Below are 19737 nucleotides of genomic sequence, written 5' to 3' on the forward strand. Positions count from 1 at the left end.
ACAAAATGAAATGTTTCCTTTTTGTCAATTTTTTAGGGTGAATAGAAAATGGATCATTTTTCTCTGAAAGCTCAGCTGCCATGATGCTGCCCAGCTGCAGCTGCCTGGATCCCCAAGAGAATTGGAATCTTTTCATCTGCCTCTCCCTTGTAACATAATAAAAGGTTGCACTGATGGAGTCTATGGCTGCACTCTGGGCATGGAAATGTTGAAACCTCCCGACCAGTCTGTGGCTGGGGTATTGTCCCCTTCAGCTACTCTAACCACTCTCCCTAGCTCTGTGGGCTATTGTGACAGGCCCTGGTAGCACATCTCTGAGCTGGAGAGGGTCCTAGAGCAGCTGGGGAGCGACAGAGTTTGTGGGTGGGTGGGCCTAACTCCAAGTGGATCATTAGTATCTGTTCAAAAATTTGGGGATCCCTGGATCCTGAGTCCGCATTTTCATTCCTCAGGGAGACGGGAAGGGACCCCCCTACTGGAACAATCCGTGGGAAATTTCCATGTATGGAGCTTTGTGGACTCTCCCTTCCCTGGCCGGCCCCCTGGGTTTGCAATGCAGGAAAGGGGGTTGCCAGGGATAAATCTAGTCTTATATTGTTATTATGATTCTATTTTATTTTATTTCAGCAAGATCAAAGTGTGACAGCATCATCATCACTACTTGGTCACCCCCGAGGTAGCTAATCAGAACCATACGAACAGTGATGACAAGCCCAGAGTCCAGGAATAGAGCCTGCAGCAAGGCTGGCACGGCAGTTCAGTTGGGTAGGATCACCACAAATCCCCTGTGGTTTGGCCTCCTGCCTTTTGCCATTGGTAGTGACAGTGGTTAAAGTTGGTGCACCCTGAGCCAAGCAGCTGAGGTTCCCTGATGGCCAAATGGCCCCCAAGGAAATATGGAAGCATGCTTTATAAAGACAGTTGCCTTCCTGTCTGAACAGATTCTGCCTGTGCAACCTCTCCAACGACTCCTTGTCCTTTAGGGTGAAGATCTCTGTTAGGATATAGATATTCAGGCCTGTCTGTAAAGGCCAAACTCTAAGAATTTAGGTGTATTCTTATCACTTAGCTAGTTCTAGAGGTACAAAAGAAAGAATCAAAATCACTGTCTGACTGTATAAGACCTTCTCTTACTGTGACAGTCTGAGGCCCTGTTCTTCGGCTAAGGCCTTTGGCTAAGCAACAGAGGCAGCCATAAGCTGGGAAGCGACCGGTCACCTCCTCGCATTCCAACCTAGTCACATTGAAATCAGGTGCTATTGGGCTGTTAGGATACAATCCTGTCTTGATAATGCCTATCACCTCCAGAGAAAGGGAAGAGCCTAGAAGATGTAAAAGGAAACTTAGTTTGATAGCATCCTGTCTGGCAAGAACTCACTTATCCGTAGCTGGGATGTGAAATCCTCATTTCTTTAAAAAGAAAAGAAGTACTTGTGGATACAGACTAACACGGCTGTTACTCTGAAACCTGTCCTCATTTCTTTGTTGTTCTACCACTGTAGTCCCCATTTCCCTATTGTTTGTCTGTATAATCTCTCTCTGGTTCTGTTTCTATCTGCTGTATAATTACTTTTGCTGGGTGTAAACTAATTGAGGTGATGCTATATAATTGGTTAAATAATCATGTTACAATATGTTATGATTACTTGTGGCACCTTAGAGACTAACAAATTTATTTGAGCATGAGCTTTCGTGAGCTACAGCTCACTTCATCGGATGCATACCATGGAAACAGTTTCCACGGTATGCATCCGATGAAGTGAGCTGTAGCTCACGAAAGCTCATGCTCAAATAAATTGGTTAGTCTCTAAGGTGCCACAAGTCCTCCTTTTCTTTTTGCGAATACAGACTAACACGGCTGTTACTCTGAAATATGTTATGATTGGTTAGTTACATTTCAGGAAAATGATTGGTTAAGGTATAGCTAAGCAGAACTCAAGTTTTACTATATAGTCTGCAGTCAATCAGGAACTAGGGGGGGATGGGAACAGGGAATGGGGGTGGGGGTGGGGAAATTAGAACCATGTTTTGCTAAAGGGGGAGATGGGAACAGGGAATGGGGGTAAGGAAATTGGAATCATGTTTTGCTAAGGGGGGAATGGCAACAGGGACATAGATGTAAGGCTCTGTGGTGTCAGAGCTGGGAAGGGGGACACTAAGGAAGGAAACTGGAACCATGCTTGTTGGAAGTTCACCCCAATAAACATTGAATTGTTTGCACCTTTGGACTTCGGGTATTGCAGCTTTCTGTTCATGCGAGAAGAACCAGGGAAGTAAACGATTGAAGGAATAAGCTCCTAAAATCAGCTACTCCCCTTCTAGCAGGAATTGGGTACGTTGGCAGGTTTCACTATCTTTAAAATGCGAAGTGAAGGGTAAAGGCTGGACTTTGTTTCCATTTGCACATGTTCTGTGCTGTGGCAGAGGACTCAGCGGGGTTGTCAGGGTGACTCAGCGATGGGGCTGGAGGACAGGCAGTGCTAGGTAGCTTGGGAATCCCTCCCCTACATCTGCCCACGCTCCTCAGTCCCTGGAAAAATCATGGAGCAGGTCCTCACGGAATCAATTCTGAAGCACTTAGAGGAGAGGAAAGTGATCAGGAACAGTCAGCATGGATTCACCAAGGGCAAGTCATGCCTGACTAATCTAATTGCCTTCTATGATGAGATAACTGGCTCTGTGGATGAAGGGAAAGCAGTGGATGTGTTGTTCCTTGATTTTAGCAAAGCTTTTGACATGGTCTCCCACAGTATTCTTGCCAGTAAGTTAAAGAAATATGAGCTGGATGAATGGACTATAAGGTGGATAGAAAGCTGGCTAGATTGTCGGGCTCAACGGGTAGTGATCAATGGCTCCATGTCTAGCTGGCAGCAGGTATCAAGTGGAGTGCCCCAAGGGTCGGTCCCTCAGGCTGTTTTTGTTCAATATCTTCATTAATGATCTGGAGGATGGTGTGGATTGCACCCTCGCAAGTTTGAAGATGACACTAAACTCGGAGGAGTGGTAGATATGCTGGAAGGTAGGGATAGGATACAGAGGGACCTAGACAAATTAGAGGATTGGGCCAAAAGAAATCTGGTGAGGTTCAACAAGGACAAGTGCAGAGTCCTGCACTTAGGATGGAAAAATCCCATGCACCGCTACAGACTAGGGACCAAATGGCTAGGCAACAGTTTTGCAGAAAAGGAGCTAGGGGTTACAGTGGATGAGAAGCTGGATATGAGTCAACAGTGTGCCCTTATTACCAAGAAGGCCAATGGCATATTGGGATGTATAAGTAGAGGCATTGCCAGCAGATCGATGGACGTCATCATTCCCCTCTATTCAAGTTTGGTGAGGCCTCATCTGGAGTACTGTGTCCAGTTTTGGGCCACACACTACAAGAAGGATGTGGAAAAATTGGAAAACGTCCAACGGAGGGCAACAAAAATGATTAGGGGACTGGAACACATAATTTATGAGGAGAGGCTGAGGGAACTGGGATTGTTTAGTCTGCAGAAGAGAAGAATGAGGGTGGATTTGATAGCAGCTTCCAATTACCTGAAAGGGGGTTCCAAAGAGAATGGATCTAGACTGTTCTCAGTGGTGGCAGATGACAGAATGAGGCGTAATGGTCTCAAGTTGCAGTGGGGGAGGATTAGGTTGGATATTAGGAAAAACTTTTTCACTAGGAGGGTGGTGAAACACTGGAATGCGTTACCTAGGGAGGTGGCGGAATCTCCTTCCTTAGAAATTTTTAAAGTCAGTCTTGACAAAGCCCTAGCTGGTATGATTTAGTTGGGGATTGGTCCTGCTTGAGCAGGAGGTTGGACTAGATGACCTCCTGAGGTCCCTTCCAATCCTGATATTCTATGATTCCGTAGGTGGGCTACTCAATGTACACAGAAATCTCACATTGAAAGTGAGATCCAAGTGTTAAAACCCCGATGCCCCGTGTCAGGATTTTTCAATGGGTCCTATTTCTAGAGGTGCCATGTGCTCTGGGCCTGATCCTGCCAGGGACTGGGCTAGAGGAAACCCCCACGAAATATCAGTGACTCATTGCCAAATTGCCTCAGGTTTATTTCTTCCTAGAAATTTAATCAGCTAATGTATTTTCATTTGAAAAGGTTTTATTCTCTGGGTTGATTGTGAATGCGGGAATTCAGAACTGTGTTGCTGTGTGACAACAGGTTGAATAAGGCATATTTCTGTTTCCTGACTGGCTGAGGGTTCTAGAAACTCTGCCCCGTAAAGACCACTCAGAGTAACAGGGCAACTAACATCTCTGCCCGCTCCCTGGTCTCTGAGTGCCAGATGACCACCTTGTAGCCTTCCCTCTCATGGGGTGGAATCCCACGATCTTCCCATCATCAGACTGGGCCCTGGGCTACAGCACACTGCCGATCGACGGTGCTTGCCGAGCAGGTCTGAGTGGGTTTGGCACCTGTTGTTCTTCCCTTTGGAGCCTGTGACTAGTGGTGGGACGAGTGACCAGCCAGCCTTTTTGACCCAAAATACTGTTAAATCTGAAGAGTAGGAATAAAGTGTAACATGGGAGAATAAATAGGGGTTTAGATAGGGCTGCCAAGCATTTTAAAAATTTATCCCGATTAATTACATGATTTAAAAAAAAATTGCAATTAATCACACTGTTAAAAATATATATATATATAATACCATTCATTTAAATATATTTGGATATTTTCTACTTTTTCAAATATATTGATTTCAGTAACAACACAGAATACAAAGTGTACAGTGCTCACTTTATATTTATTTTTGCTTGTGGATATGGGCACTGTAAAAAAGAAACAAAAGAAATAGTAGTTTTCAGTTCACTTAATTTTACAATTCACCTAATATAGAATTATGTAGAAAAAATAACTGCACTCAGAAATAAAACCATATAAAACTTTAGAGTCTTACAAGTCCACTCAGCCCTACTTATTGTTCAGCCAATACCTCAAACAAGTTTGTTTACATTTGCAGAAGATAATGCTGCCTGCTTCACGTTTACGTCTCCTGAAAGTGAGAACAGGTGTTCACGTGTCACTTTTGTAGCCAGCATCACAAGATATTTTCATGCCATATGCACTAAAGATTCGTACGTCCCTTCATGCTTCAACCACCATTCCAGAGGACATGAGTCCATGCTGATGATGGGTTCTGCTCAGTAATGATCCAAAGCAGTGTGGACTGACACATTTATTTGCATCATGTGAATCACATGCCAGCAGCAGAAGGTTGATTTTCTTTTTTGGTGGTTCAGGTTCTGTAGTTTCCGCATTGGAGAGTTGCTCTTTTAAGACTCCTGAAAGCATGCTCCACACCTCATCTCTCCCACAGTTTGGAAGGCACTTCAGATTCTTAGACCTCAGGTTGAGTGCTGTAGCTATCTTTAGAAATCTCACATTGGTACCTTCTTTGTGTTTTGTCAAATCTTCAGTGAAAGTGTTCTTAAAATGAACAAATGTGCAGGGTCATCATCTCAGATTGCCATAACACAAAATATATGGCAGAATGCAGGTTAAACAGAGTAGGAGACATACAATTTTTCCCCAAAGAGTTCAGTCACAAATGTAATTAGCGCATTGTTTTTTTTAAAAAAGCCTCATCAGCATGGAAGCATGTCCTCTGGAATGGTGCCAAAGCATACACATATTTAGCATACCTGGCAAGTAAATATCTTGCAATGCCAGATAGAGTAGTGCCATGCAAACACATGTTCTCACTTTCAGGTAACATTGTAAATAAGAAGCGGGAGCATTATTTCCTATAAATGTAAACAAATTTCTTTCTCTTAGTTGATTGGCTGAACAAGACGTAGGACTGAGTGGACTTGTAGGCTCAAAAGTTTTACACTGTTTTGTTTTTGAGTGAAGTTCTGTAACAAATATATTCTACATTTGTAAGGTGCACATCCATGAGAAAAGAGATTGCTCTACAGTACTTGTAGGAGGTAAATTGAAAAATATTATTTATTTTGTTTGTATTTTTTACAGTGTGAATATTTGTAATAAATATAATAATGTAAAGTAAGCACTGTACACTTTGTATTCTGGGTTGTAATTGAAAATGTAGAAAAACATCCTAAATATTTTACAAATTTCAGTTGATATTCTATTATTGTTTAAGAGTGTGACTAAAACTGTGATTAATGGAGATTAATTTTTTTGTTTCATTGCATGAATTAACTGCGATGAATCAACAGCCCTAGTTTTCAAACAACTGTCTGAACATGTCTCTGACCCCAAAACCTCCCTTTCTGACTGGGACCCAAGCAGGCCGATGGCTTTCATACTGCCCCAGTGTTGTCTGAAGAGCTCCTTAGCAACAGCTTCCCCACCTCTGGACAGACTTCCAGCCCTGGCAAAACAAGCTGTGTAACGTGGCTGGAGCCCGGAAATAGGCTCTTCCCAGCTTGTAGCTCCAGTGTTGTGTCTCATCCTTCCTGACGTACTTACTGCGATATGGCTTTTCTAGAGTTGTTCCTTCTCTTCCTGCTTGTTTTCCAGCAGCCTGCTATTAAACTAAGATGAGCCGTACTGGTTTAACCCAATATATCCAGCAAATAAGCACCCCAATAGTTAACCCAATATAGCTGTGTCAAGGTTCCTTCCCCACTCTGAACTCTAGGGTACTGATGTGGGGACCTGCATGAAAACTTCCTAAGCTTACTCTTACCAGATTAGGTTAAAACTTCCCCAAGGTACAAACTATTTTACCCTTTGCCCTTGGACTTCCACTGCCACCACCAAACTTTATCTGGGTTCCTGAGAAAATGGAGTTTGGAAACGTCTTTTTCCCCAAAAATCCTCCCAACCCTTGCACCCCACTTCCTGGGGAAGTTTTGGTAAAAACCCTCACCAAGTTGCACAGGTGACCACAGACCCAAACCCTTGGATCTTAGAACAATGAAAAAGCATTCAGTTTCCTTACAAGAAGATTTTTCATAGAAGTAAAAAAGAATCACCTCTGTAAAATCAGGATGGTAAATACCTTACAGGGTAATTAGATTCAAAACATAGAGAATCCCTCTAGGCAAAATCTTAAGTTACAAAAAAGACACACTCATTCTATTCAGCACAGCTATTTTCTCAGCCATTTAAAGAAATCATAATCTAACACATACCTAGCTAGATTACTTACTGAGTTCCTAGACTCCATTCCTGTTCTGTCCCTGGCAGAAGCATCACACAGACAGACACAGACCCTTTATTTTTCTCCCTCCTCCCAGCTTTTCAAAGTATCTTGTCTCCTCATTGGTCATTTTGGTCAGGTGCCAGCGAGATTATCTTTAGCTTCTTAAACCTTTACAGGTGAAAGGATTTTTCCTCTGGCCAGGAGGGATTTTAAATGTGATTACCCTTCCCTTTATATTTATTTTAAGTTGTACAGAAAACATCCCAAGAACTGGGTTTAATTCACATATTCTTTATGGCAGCTCAGCTCCATGCCTGTCCCAGTCCCATTCTTGGGTGCTATGGATTTCATGAATAAAGGACAGAGACAGAGAACAAAAGACTATTTTCATGAGGGAAATGAAGTTCCATATGCATCTAACTTTGAAATGTACTTCTTGCAAACCCTATTTGTGACTGGTGTTGTGGTTATTATGTACTAGACCAGTGGTTTTCAACCTGCTGTCTGTGGGCCACTGGGGGTCTCCAGACTATGTCTGCCTCCATTCAAAATTTATTAGGGCTCTGCAAATCAAAAAAGGTTAAAAACCTCTGTATTAGAGAGTAAGAGCCCATGGAATGAATATTTCATATACTGATCCCAGTTCCTGTTACCACTCCGGATACAGGCTACAGACTGACAGAACAGAACCTGAGGAGACCCAGTTAGCTATGAATCCAGGGACCGGGGAGCTACTAGACTTTTGTTTGCTGACAAGTGATTGACTGAGGACTGAAACACTGCGATCTTTTCAGGTTGTGATGAAATCCAGGTGACAGACGCTACATTTTAAGTCCCACTCTGACATGAGAAATCATCTCTGAGAGAAGATTGGAGGGGAAAGAATGGGTTGACATGTGTGTGCTAAAGTACAGATGTGTAAATGTGATGACTTTTGCTTTAGAAAATATTTGAGAAGTATTCCACATACTGTTTGCAATGGGTTTGTGCAATTAACTCTTTGTTTAGAAAACAGTAGTATAATACTGTCTCTGAGAAACTGACCAGAAGCTCTTTCTAACACTTACATTCAGAACATAAGAACATAAGATCTGCCAAACTGGGTCAGGCCAAAGGTCTGTCTAGCCCAGTATTCTGTCTTCCAAAAGTGGCCAATGCCAGGTGCCACAGAGGGAATGAACAAAACAGGTAATCATCCCCTGTCACCCATTCCAAGCTTCTGGCAGTCAGAGCTCTAGGGACACCATCCCTGCCCATCTTGACTAATAGCCATTGATGGACCTATCCTCCATGAATTTATCTAGTTCTTTTTGGAACCTTCTTATAGTCTTGGCCTTCACAACATCCTGTGGCAAAGAGTTCCACAGGTTGACTGTGCGTTGTGTGAAGAAATACTTCCTTTTGTTTGTTTTAAACCTGCTGCCTATTAATTTCATTTGGTGACCCCTAGTTCTTGTGTTATGAGAAGAAGTAAATAACACTTCCTTATTCACAAAAAGAAAAGGAGTACTTGTGGCACCTTAGAGACTAACAACTTTATTTGAGCATGAGCTTTTGTGAGCTACAGCTCACTTCATTGGATGCATTCAGTGGAAAATACAGTGGGGAGATTTATATACACAGAGAACATGAAACAATGGCTGTTACCATACACACTGTAACCAGAGTGATCACTTAAGGTGAGCTATTACTAGCAGGAGAGCTTGGGGGGGGAGACCTTTTGTAATGATAATCAAGATGGACCATTTCCAGCAGTGGACAAGAATGTCTGAGGAACAGTGGGGGGTGCGGGGTGGGGAATAAACATGGGGAAATAGTTTTACTTTGTGTAATGACCCATCCACTCCCAGTCTTTATTCAAGCCTAAGTTAATTGTATCCTTATTCTCTTTCTCCACACCAGTCATGATTTTATACACCTCTATCCTGCCCCCCCTTAGTCGTTTCTTTTGCAAGCTAAAAAGCCCCAATCTTATTAATCTGTCTTCATGCGGAAACTATTCCATACTCCTAATAATTTTTGTTGCCCTATTCAGAACCTTTTCTAATTCCAATATATCTTTTTTGAGATGGGGTGACCACATCTGTGCACAGTATTCAAGATGTGGGTGTACCATGGATTTATATATAGGATATTTTCTGGTTTATTATCTATCCCTTTCTTAATGATTCCCAACATTCTGTTAGCTTTTTTGACCACTGATGCACATTCAGTGGGTGTTTTCAGGGAACTATCCACAATGACTCCAAGGTCTCTCTCTTGTGTGGTAACAGCTAATTTAGACCCCATCATTTTATATGTACAGCTGGGATTATGTTTTCCAATACATCTTACTTTGCATTTCTCAGCATTGAATTTTTCTGCCATTTTGTTGCCCAGTCACCCAGTTTTGTGAGATCCCTTTGTAACTCTTCACAGTCTGCTTTGGACTTCACTATCTTGAGTAGTTTTGTGTCATCTGCAAATATTGACACCTCACTGTTTACCCCTTTCTCCACATCACTTATGAATATGTTGACACTTGAATGTGGGAGATTTCCTCACAATTGTCACCTAAAAAGAATGGCTCAGATTTGGGAACCCCCTCACATCCTCGGCTGTGAAGACCAATGCAAAGAATTCATTTAGTTTCCCCTCATTGGCCTTCTCATCCTTGAGTGCTCCTTTAGCAACTTGATCATCCAGTGGCCCCGTTGGTTAGCAGGCTTCCTGCTTCAGATTTACTTAAAGAATGTTTTGCTATTACTTTTTGAGTCTTGGGCTAATTGTTCTTCAGATTCTTTTTTGGCCTTCCTAATTATATTTTTATACTTCCCTTGCCAAGTTTTATGCTCCTTTCTGTTTTCCTCAATACGATTTAAGTTCCACTTTTTAAAGGATGCCTTTTTGTCTCTCACTGCATCTTTTACTTTGTTGTTTAGCCACGGTGGAAACATTTTTTGTTCTCTTACTATTTTTTAACTTGGGGTATACATTTACGTTGAGCTTCTATTATGGTGTCTTTAAAAAGATTCCATGCAGCTTGGAAGAATTTCACTTTTGGCACAGTGCCTTTTAATTTCTGTTTAACTAACTTCCTCATTTTTGTGTAGTCCCCCTTTCTGAAATGAAATGCTACAGTGTTGGGCAGCTGTGGTGTTTTCCCTGCCACAGGGATGTTAAATTTAACTATATTATGGTCACTATTACCAAGTGGTCCAGCTATATTTACATCTTGGACCAGATCCTATGCCCCACTGAGGATGAAATCAAGAACTGCGTCTCTTCATGTGGTTTCCAGGACTAGCTGCTCCAAGAACCAGTCCTTTAAGGTGTCAAGAAACTTGATCGCTGCATTATGTCCTGAGGTGACATGTACACAGTCAATGTGGTGATAGTTGAAATCTCCCATTATTATTGAGGTTTTTTAAATTTTTATTGCTTCTCTAATCTCTCTGAGCATTTCACAGTCACTATCACCATCCTGGACAGGCAGTTTATGGTATATTTCCTACTGCTATATTCTTATTATTCAAGCATAGAATTACTATCCATACAGATTCTATGGTACAGTTTGGTTCATTTAAGATTATTACTTCATTTGATTCAACCCTTCCGATTCCCCCAGCAGCACAACCTGATCTGTCCTTCTGATATTTTTTTGCAGATGCTTCAGAAGGAATGACTAGGAAGGCACTACATCAAGTGATCTCCTTCAACAAAGGGCACTGTGCTAGTGACAGGCCTCATCACTAAGGCTCCATATTTGACAGGGAAGTCACAGAAGTCATGAATTCCATGACTTTCTGTGACTTCTGCAGCAGCCAGTGTGGCTGGCCCTGGTGCCACCTGAGCAGCTCAGGCATCCCCTAGACCAGCCACACCAGCTGCTGCTGGGGCAGTCTCAGACCACCGTGCCCTCTGCCCATCCCCCAGAAGCAGCAGGAGTTTGGGTGATGGAGCAGGTAGGAGCTGTAGCCTATAGGGCTAACCTGCTTGCTTGCCTGTATATATATATTCTTTCTCAGGTTTAAAAAAAAGGAATTATTTCTTCACACAACGCACAGTCAACCTGCAGAACTCCTTGCCAGATGATGTTGTGAAGGCCAAGACCATAACAGGATTCAAAAAAGAACTAGTTAAATTCATGGAGGATAGGTCCATCAATGGCTATTAGCCAGGATGGGCAGGGATGATGTCCCTAGCCTCTGTTTGCCAAAAGCTGGGAATGAGCGACAGGGGATGGACCACTTGATGATTACCTGTTCTGTTCATTCCCTCTGGGGCACCTGGCACTGGCCACTATCAGAAGACAGGATACTGGGCTAGATGGACCTTTGGTCTGACCCAGTATGGCCGTTCTTATAGATTTCCTATTTCCTTATGGATTTGATTACTTGTGTTATTATAATGGGTTTATATTAAAGTCATTTGGCTGTAATGCAAGAAACCTACAGGCCATATCCTGTATGTTGAGCTAAGGCAAGGTTACCATATCTACGTCTGGGACCTTTCACCCAGATAGTGAAGTTGGCTTAAATACGTCTGGGACCTTTCACCTAGATAGATAGCAATGGCGTAGGGGGTTTCCACATCCGGACCCTCACACTTAACAAGAACACCACAAGGAAAGAAGCAAAATAACTGGGAAAACAAAAATAACATATGTGAGAATGATCTTATGTCATTAATATGTATGTATATGTCATCAAAAATACAAATAAACCAGCCTATGGAGTAGGTGTATCCTAATATTTTTGTGGGTGAGGAAGATAAGTTTGGCCATAGAAGGGGGGCCCAAGCACCTAAGCATATAAAAAGAGGTGCTAGGGGATTGTTTAGGAAAGGAGGGTGAGCTTGTTTCTAAGCAAGTTTCTTTCTTCTGTCTAATAGTCTGTTAGTTTTAATTCTAAGTTTTAAGTCAGTCAGTTAAGTAAACTAAGTTAGAAGAAAGCTAAGAGCTATCAAAGCTAAGTTCTGCACCTCCAACTCAAGAATTGAGGAACCTGGACTGGACTCTTTTGGCATGCCAGAGGTGAGGCTGGTCCTTTGTCTCTTACTACCAGTTTATCAAGGAAGGGTGTGAGTGTATTAATCAATGCTATATAGAATACAGTACCATATATATATTGTGACAGGGTCAGGCCAGATGGCTACAAGAAAGTGATAGAAGGCAGATATATTAGCCCCAGGTTAAGTAGGTCCCTTTTCCCTGGGTAAGGTAACAGGGAAGATTCCAGAACAATCAGGAACTTTCTGGAAACAAGTAAGACAGACAGGCTGATTAGAACACCTGCAGCCAATCAAGAAGCTGCTAGAATCAATTAAGACAGGCAGGCTAATCAGGGCACCTGGGTTTAAAAAGAAGCTCACTTCAGTTTGTGGTGTGCATGCAAGGAGCTGGGATCAAGAGGCGCAAGAAGCTGCAAGTGAGAAGGTGTACTACTGGAAGACTGAGGAGTACAAGCATTATCAGACATCTGGAGGAAGGTCCTGTGGTGAGAATAAAGAAGGTGTTGGGAGGAGGCCATGGGGAAGTAGCCAGGGAGTTGTAGCTGTCATGCAGCTGTTTCAGGAGCCACTGTAGACAGCTGCAATCCACAGGGCCCTCGACTGGAACCCGGAGTAGAGGACGGGCCCGGGTTCCCCCCATCCCTCCATTCCCCCAACTCCCTACTTAATACCGGAGGAGTTGACCTGGACTGTGGGTTCCTCCAGAGGAGAAGGTCTCTGGCCTATTCCCTGATTCACTAGGTGGATCAGCAGAGACTGCGGGGATTGTTCTTCTTTCTTTTCCCCGTGCTGGCCAGTGATGAGGCTAACTGAGTGAACTGCAGATTTAAGCCACAAAGGTGGATAAACTGAGGGCTGCCATGAACCTCTGAGGTGAGCAGATCTGCCAATAAGTGCAGGACCCACCAAGGAAGACGGGGAACTTTGTCACAATATTCTTAGAATAATAATATTGTATTGTAATCCTGATTTATTTTACCATTTGATTACTATTTTATTATTATTCCTTATATATCAATAAAAGTTTAAACTGTATTTATCTCAGTGTGAGTGTCCTGTCATACCCCCAAGGCTCCTGTGCATATTCTGTGTAGCCTGATTCTGGGCCAAGAACCTTATTGTCTTCTGATCAGATTAATTGGCAAGCCTATAACCCATACTATCCAAATTAATATTAACCTCCTAAAGCAGGCAATAAGGCTCTGGGCGGTGCTTACCTTGGGGAGGGCTCTGCAGAAGTGGTGACATGTCCCTTCCTCAACTCCTAGCTCCAGTCCATGTGCTGCCTCCAGACCCACCACAGCCCCACAGCTCCCATTGGCAGATGTTTCTGGCCTATGGGAGTAGCATAGCCAACTCTTAGGGTAGGGGCAGCATGTGAAGCTAGGAGCACAGTTGACATTTGAAATCGGCCACTCTCATTACCACTGCAAAAGTTATTTTTCCTCCCTTGGTATGCTACTGTTAATTGAATTGTCTTGTTAGACTGACCTCACACATGGTAAGGCAGCTACCATCTTTTCAGGTATTTATACCTGCTCCTGTATTTCCCACTCCATGCATCTGATGAAGTGGGTTCTAGCCCACGAAAGCTTATGCTCAAATAAATTTGTTAGTCTCTAAGGTGCCATAAGGACTTGTTGTTTTTGCCGATACAGACTAACATGGCTACCACTCTGAAACCTGTTACCTGTAATCAGTTTCTTAATATATTAGGCTTAGACTTGCAAATTTGTTTTATTTTGCTTTTGTGACTTACTTTGTTCTGTCTGTTATTACTTGAAACCCACTAGTTAAACATATTTTGTGGTGTATAAAATAAAAATACTACTTTTTACTCTTAATAAAATTACTTTCGTTTATTAATAAACCCAGAGTAAGTAATTAATACCTGGGGGAGCAAACAGCTGTGCACATCTTTCTATCAGTGTTACAGGAGGCGGATAAATTATGAATTTACCCTGTATAAGCTCTATGCAGAGTAAAACAGATTTATTTGGGGGTTGGGATCCCATTGGGAACTGGGTGTCAGGGTGCCTGAGACAGGTAACCTGCTGATCAGTTTTCAGCTAAAACCTGCAGCTTTGGGAGCATGGCCCAGACCCTGGGTCTGGGTTGCAGCAGGTTAGAGTGTCTGGCTCAACACGACAGGGTTCTGGAGGTCCCAAGCTGGCAGAGAAAACTGGTTCAGAAGTAATTTCAGCATATCAGGTGACAGTCCCAAGGGGATCTCTGTGACCGAACCCATCACAGTATTCTTGAGGGAAGAGATGGGCAGAGGGAGAGGCCTTAGGGGAAGAGGCGAAGCAGAGTATAGGGTCTCAAGGGGGAAGAAAAAGGGATGGGGCAGGATCACAGAGGGGAAGTGGCTTCTGCATGTGTCCAGCTTTTGCCTTTTGAAAAGGTGGTCACCCTACATTGAACGGACTGGGCTGAGATAGGAGTTAGCTGTGCCTCTGTGAAGGGGCTGAGGACCGTGTCCCCCCTTTATAAGCAGCGGGGGCAGCACAAACTAAGGGGAGGAGAAGGAAATCTGGACCTGAGTCTCTTCCCAGGATTTCTGTGGTTCAGATTCCAATTACACACTGCCCTGCCTTGGTGGGGAGTGAGCTCAGCAGGTGTGCTGTGGGCAAAGCTGTCAATGGAGAGAGGGGGTGTTGCCTAATGGCTTTTCCTGGGTTCCCCATGTTAATCATTTCTCTGAAACAACTCAGTCACCAGCAACTGGCTAAGAGTACAGGGAAATGGTGGATGACTGTGCTCCTTGAATAGCCCCTGTCCACAGCTGGTGCAGCCCCATTGATTACGCAGTTCCCAGAGCGCTCAGGAAGGGCCTGGACTGCGACTGAAGAACAGCCCTGCAGCTTTTGTCATGGCCTTTGGATGTTTCCCCTCTGTTTGCCACTTTCTTGTGGAAGCAGCCTTTGCTGAAACCTGTGTGGGTCTGGGCGGAGTGACTGTAGTGTTCAGCCGTGTCTGTGTTACAGGGACAAGGTGTGTGACTTTTGCCTGAAGAATGCTTTCTCCCAGCCAGACCTTCTGAGATGAAGCCCCCGTGGCTGTTGCTCTGTTGTTTGGCAGTTAGACCCATTCTGTGTGAATGGCTGGCAAACAGCACTCTGGTGACTGTGCTGAAACTCCTGGTGACCCAGTGACATTTCAACACTCTCCTCAGAAACCAACTACCTACCCCTCACTGTCAGCCCAAGCACCCCGACATCTGCCTCAGGCACCAAGGGTCTGGAGTCACGGGGCTTCCCAGAAGCCAGCTGTCACAGGACACTGTGGTAAGACAACCTTTATAGACAAATGTCAGATGTGTTGCTCTGTGGAACCCTGACACCACCCTGATCTTAGGGTCTCAGAGTCTCTGAGCATCTGGAATGCATTTATCGTCCCGCCAATGCTGTGAGGTAAGGCAGGGCTACTAAGCACCTGGACAAAGTCTCAGAGACAGCCAAGGGCTTGCCCTCGGTCAGACATGGCAAGAGAATCAAACCCAGCTGACCTGAGGCATAGAGCCATGCCCAGACATCAGCACCAGCCTTCCAGACATCTGAGTGCTGACAGGTCTGGCTGGATTCTCTGCTGTTCCAGAAGAATCCCCTTTGTGCGGCAGAGAGCAGGGATGGCCAGGAGTGGTTTGATTGTCTGGCCTGTACTCCCCCTATCTCAGCAGAGTTTAGAGCAGCCTCGGGGCTGGGCTGACCTCTGCCTGATGGTAACGGCTTCCAAGAGCACATCCCACTCTGCCCAAGACCCTGCAGATAGTGGCCACTCCAGATTGCCCCCATTTGGACCTGAGGTAGCCCTGCAGGCTCCCTTCCCTGCCTCTAAGGTTCTTGCAATGACTTACTCTCATTGTGGTATACTTAATACAAGAGCCCCTTTTTGGGGTCACATTAACTCAGTCTTCTCCAAAACACAGGCTTTCCTACCCTCCAGCACCACCCTCCTCCTTTACTCTGGAGACCCCCACCTCCCTGCTTGCTCGGGTCTTCATCCGATCCGCATCCCCTACTGCTCCTTTTCCCATGAGGTCCCACCTACTGCCTTATCACTTCCCACTAGGCCCTGCCCCCTGTTCATCACTTCTCCCAAGGCTCCACCCCACAGCCAGGCCAGAGTCAGGCCATGATAGCAGCTGCCCCAGGAGCCCAGGCTGCTGCGGGGAGCCCCAGACTCTCCAACTTCCCTGGGTTGTACATCCTAGGAGATAAAATGTAGAGGGTCTGGGGATCCTCAAAGTGACTCTGACTCCCTGGGCAGCTGTTAACATCACCTGGCTTCTAGCCTGAAGAGGAAGCAGAGCCTTGGGTAAAGTGGAGGAGCAGGGGGCTAAGTCCTGTGGGAAGTGATGGGGTGCAGGAAGGTGCAGAGGGGGAAGAGGATCCAGGATGGAATAAATTGTCTTGGCCATTGTCACCACTGCTGCAGACATTTGATGAACTGACCCTTCACTTCACAAATGCCCTGATTATCCTTGCACGAAGATGTTTGTTTTTCACGCTGTACACAATTGGATTTATCAGGGGTGGGATCATCATGTAGACATAGCCCAAAAGAATCTGAAGAAAGTGAGAAGAGCTATTCCCGAATCTGTGTATCAGAGCCAGCCCTATCTCTGGTATGTAGAAGATCAGGACCGCACAGAGGTGAGAGACGCAGGTGTTCAGGGCCATGAGGCACTCCATGGAGGATGTGATGCTCAGTACTGTTTTGAGGATCATCACATAAGAGAGGAGGATGAGCAGCGAGTCCAACCCCATTGTTAAGAGTGCAACAGACAAGCCATAGATGTTGTTGACTGTGATATCTGCACAAGCCATCTTCATGACATCTTGGTGCAGGCAGTAGGAATGGGAGAGGACATTGGCTCGACAGTATCGGAACCGTTTCACGAGAAAAGGGAGTGGGAATATTAGGGCCACCCCCCTTAACACAAACACTAGTCCCATTTTGGCAATTCTCGGCAGAGTTAAGATGGAAGCATATCTCAGTGGGTTACAGATCGCGATGAAGCGGTCAAAGGCCATCAACAAGAGCATGGAAGATTCAATGCATTGAAGTGAGTGGATGAAGAACAGCTGGGCAAAACAGGCATTGAGGCTGATCTCCCTAGAGTTAAACCAGAATATGCCCAGTATTGTTGGCATGGTGGCTATTGATAAGCCAAGGTCTGTGGCAGTCAACATGGAAAGGAAAATGTACATGGGCTCATGGAGGCTTGGATCTGTTTTTATAATGAACAGAATGACTGCATTTCCTACTATCGAAATAACATACATTAAGCAGAAGGGGACAGATATCCAGAGATAGACGTCTTCCTGCCCAGGTATCCCGGTGAGAAGGAACACTGCAAATTTGAATTTGGTGTCATTGACAGCTGTCATCATGTACTGGGTAGGTCTGAGGAGTTTTGAACTTTCCTTCCTGGAAGGAAAAAATGGAGACTAGATTATATTTAACAAGACATCTTTCTGCTCTCAGTGCCTGTCTAGAGACTCTCACAAGCTGTAGGATGATCAGCAAAATATAGTCTTGGATTTACACCACCAATTGGAAGATAGGCACTGCCAGACTGGATCAGACTTGTAGTCCATTTAGCTCGCTATTTAGTTGCTAGGTCTAGATTCTTCATAATAAGGTGGAAAGAGCCCTGCAATAGGCAGCTCTGAGATAACCTGCTCCCAGGGAAAGTTTCCACTGACCCCACTAGTTAGACATATTTTTTGGTGTAAATCAGGAAAGTTTAGGATCCTTCCCAGACTTTTTAAAAACAATTCTCACTACTGTATTTGGATTTTCTGGTTACCATATAAACATCCAGTCCTTCTTCGAATCCAGCTAAGCTCTTGGCCCCATTGATATTTTGTGGCTGGGAATTCCTCAGTCTGCTTGAGTTCTGTGTGATTTTACATTTGTGACCTTTCCAGACACCCTTTCTGGCCCTCCACTTCTGAGTGTGTCCCTGTCATAAATATAAAGGGAAGGGTAAACACCTTTAATATCCCTCCTGGCCGGAGGAAAAATTCTTTCACCTGTAAAGGGTTAAGAAGCTAGGATAACCTTGCTGGCACCTGACCAAAATGACCATTGAGGAGACAAGATACCTTCAAAAGCTGGGAGGAGGGAGAAAAACAAAGGGTCTGTGTCTGTCTGTTTTGCTAGGGACAGAACAGGAATGGAGTCTTAGAACTTAGTAAGTAATATAGCTAGATATGTGTTAGATTATGTTTTTTTTAATGGCTGAGAAATTAAGTTGTGCTGAATAGAATGGATATTCCTGTCTGTGTGTCTTTTTGTAACTTAAGGTTTTACCTAGAGGGACTCTCTATGTTTTGAATCTAATTACCCTGTAAGGTATCTACCATCCTGATTTTACAGAGATGATTCTTTTTACTTCTATTAAAATTCTTCTTGTAAGACCTGAATGCTTTTTTCATTGTTCTTAAGATCCAAGGATTTGGGTCTGTGGTCACCTATGCAAATTGGTGAGGGTTTTTACCAACCCTTTCCCAGGAAGTGGGGTGCAAGTGTTGGGAAGACATTTCCAAACAACACTTTTCTAATAAAAATAAACCCAGATGAACGTTTGGCGGTGGCAGTGGAAGTCCAAGGGCAAAGGGTAAAATAGTTTGTACCTCGGGGAAGTTTTAACCTAAGCTGGTAAAAGTAAGCTTAGGAGGTTTTCATGCAGGTCCCCACATCTGTACCCTAGAGTTCAGAGTGGGGAAGGAACCTTGACAGTCCCATTGTATCATGGTGTGTGAAAACACATGGGAGGTACATGGTGAAAATCCTTATTGTATTTATCTGCCCTGTACTGAAGCTATTTATAAATGCCTGTCTTTGCCTAATATAATATATTATATGTCTTTGCCTAATATAAATGTCTGCCTTTTCTCCACTCCTGAGAGTTCAAATTCTGCCACTGCCTCTTTACAGTACATGGGATAAATTCTTAGGGCCAGATTCTGAATTCAACAACATTGACATCAACTGCATCATTCCAGTTTTACATGTATCAATTTGATTAGAACCAGGCTCTATTAACTTTCCCTTACCAAATGCTCCCAGTGATACACTCTGACCTCCAAGAAACCCTCTAAGAGAAGCTGAAGTGCTTTTCCTGGCAAGTATTGACTGAATCCAGAGAGTTCAATCATCCTACAGGCTTCTTTTCATCTTCACCGGACCTGCAGCCTATTCTCATTCAAAAGTCTGAAGATATTTGGCAAATTAAAAGCTAACACAGACAGTTACTTAGCTGGGTGGAGGAGGGGTTGGTGTCAGAAAGAAGGAAATAGTGCAAACAGTAGGTTCACTAGGTTTGCACTAATATCCATTTTCAGCTTGGAAAAGAGGAGATTAAGGGGGGATATGATAGAGGTCTGTAAAATCATGAGTGGTGTGGAGAAAGTGAATAAGGAAAAGTTATTTACTTGTTCCCATAATATAAGAACTAGAGGCCATCAAATGAAATTAATGGGTAGCAGGTTTAAGACAAATAAAAGGAAGTTCTTCTTCACACAGCACACAGTTAACCTGTGGAACTCCTTGCCTGAGGAGGTTGTGAGTTTAGGACTATAACAAGGTCTTAAAGAGAACTGGATCCAT

General features: G+C 43.9%; 1 protein-coding gene across 1 annotated transcript; it reads right to left on the bottom strand.

Annotated features, from left to right (window-relative positions):
* Positions 1-16574: 16574 nt before the first annotated feature.
* Positions 16575-17513, bottom strand: LOC140896405 (olfactory receptor 51G2-like). The gene has a single exon (XM_073308208.1). The coding sequence runs from the start codon at positions 17511-17513 to the stop codon at positions 16575-16577; it is 939 nt and encodes a 312-aa protein (XP_073164309.1).
* Between the last annotated feature and the right edge of the window lie 2224 nt (positions 17514-19737).

This window comes from Lepidochelys kempii, chromosome 1 (genome assembly GCF_965140265.1).
Source record: "Lepidochelys kempii isolate rLepKem1 chromosome 1, rLepKem1.hap2, whole genome shotgun sequence".
NCBI classification, from domain to species: domain Eukaryota; kingdom Metazoa; phylum Chordata; order Testudines; family Cheloniidae; genus Lepidochelys; species Lepidochelys kempii.

Excerpts from the sequence above, each read along its gene's own strand:
- LOC140896405 (XM_073308208.1), bottom strand. The coding sequence starts at position 17,513 with ATGATGACAGCTGTCAATGACACCAAATTCAAATTTGCAGTGTTCCTT.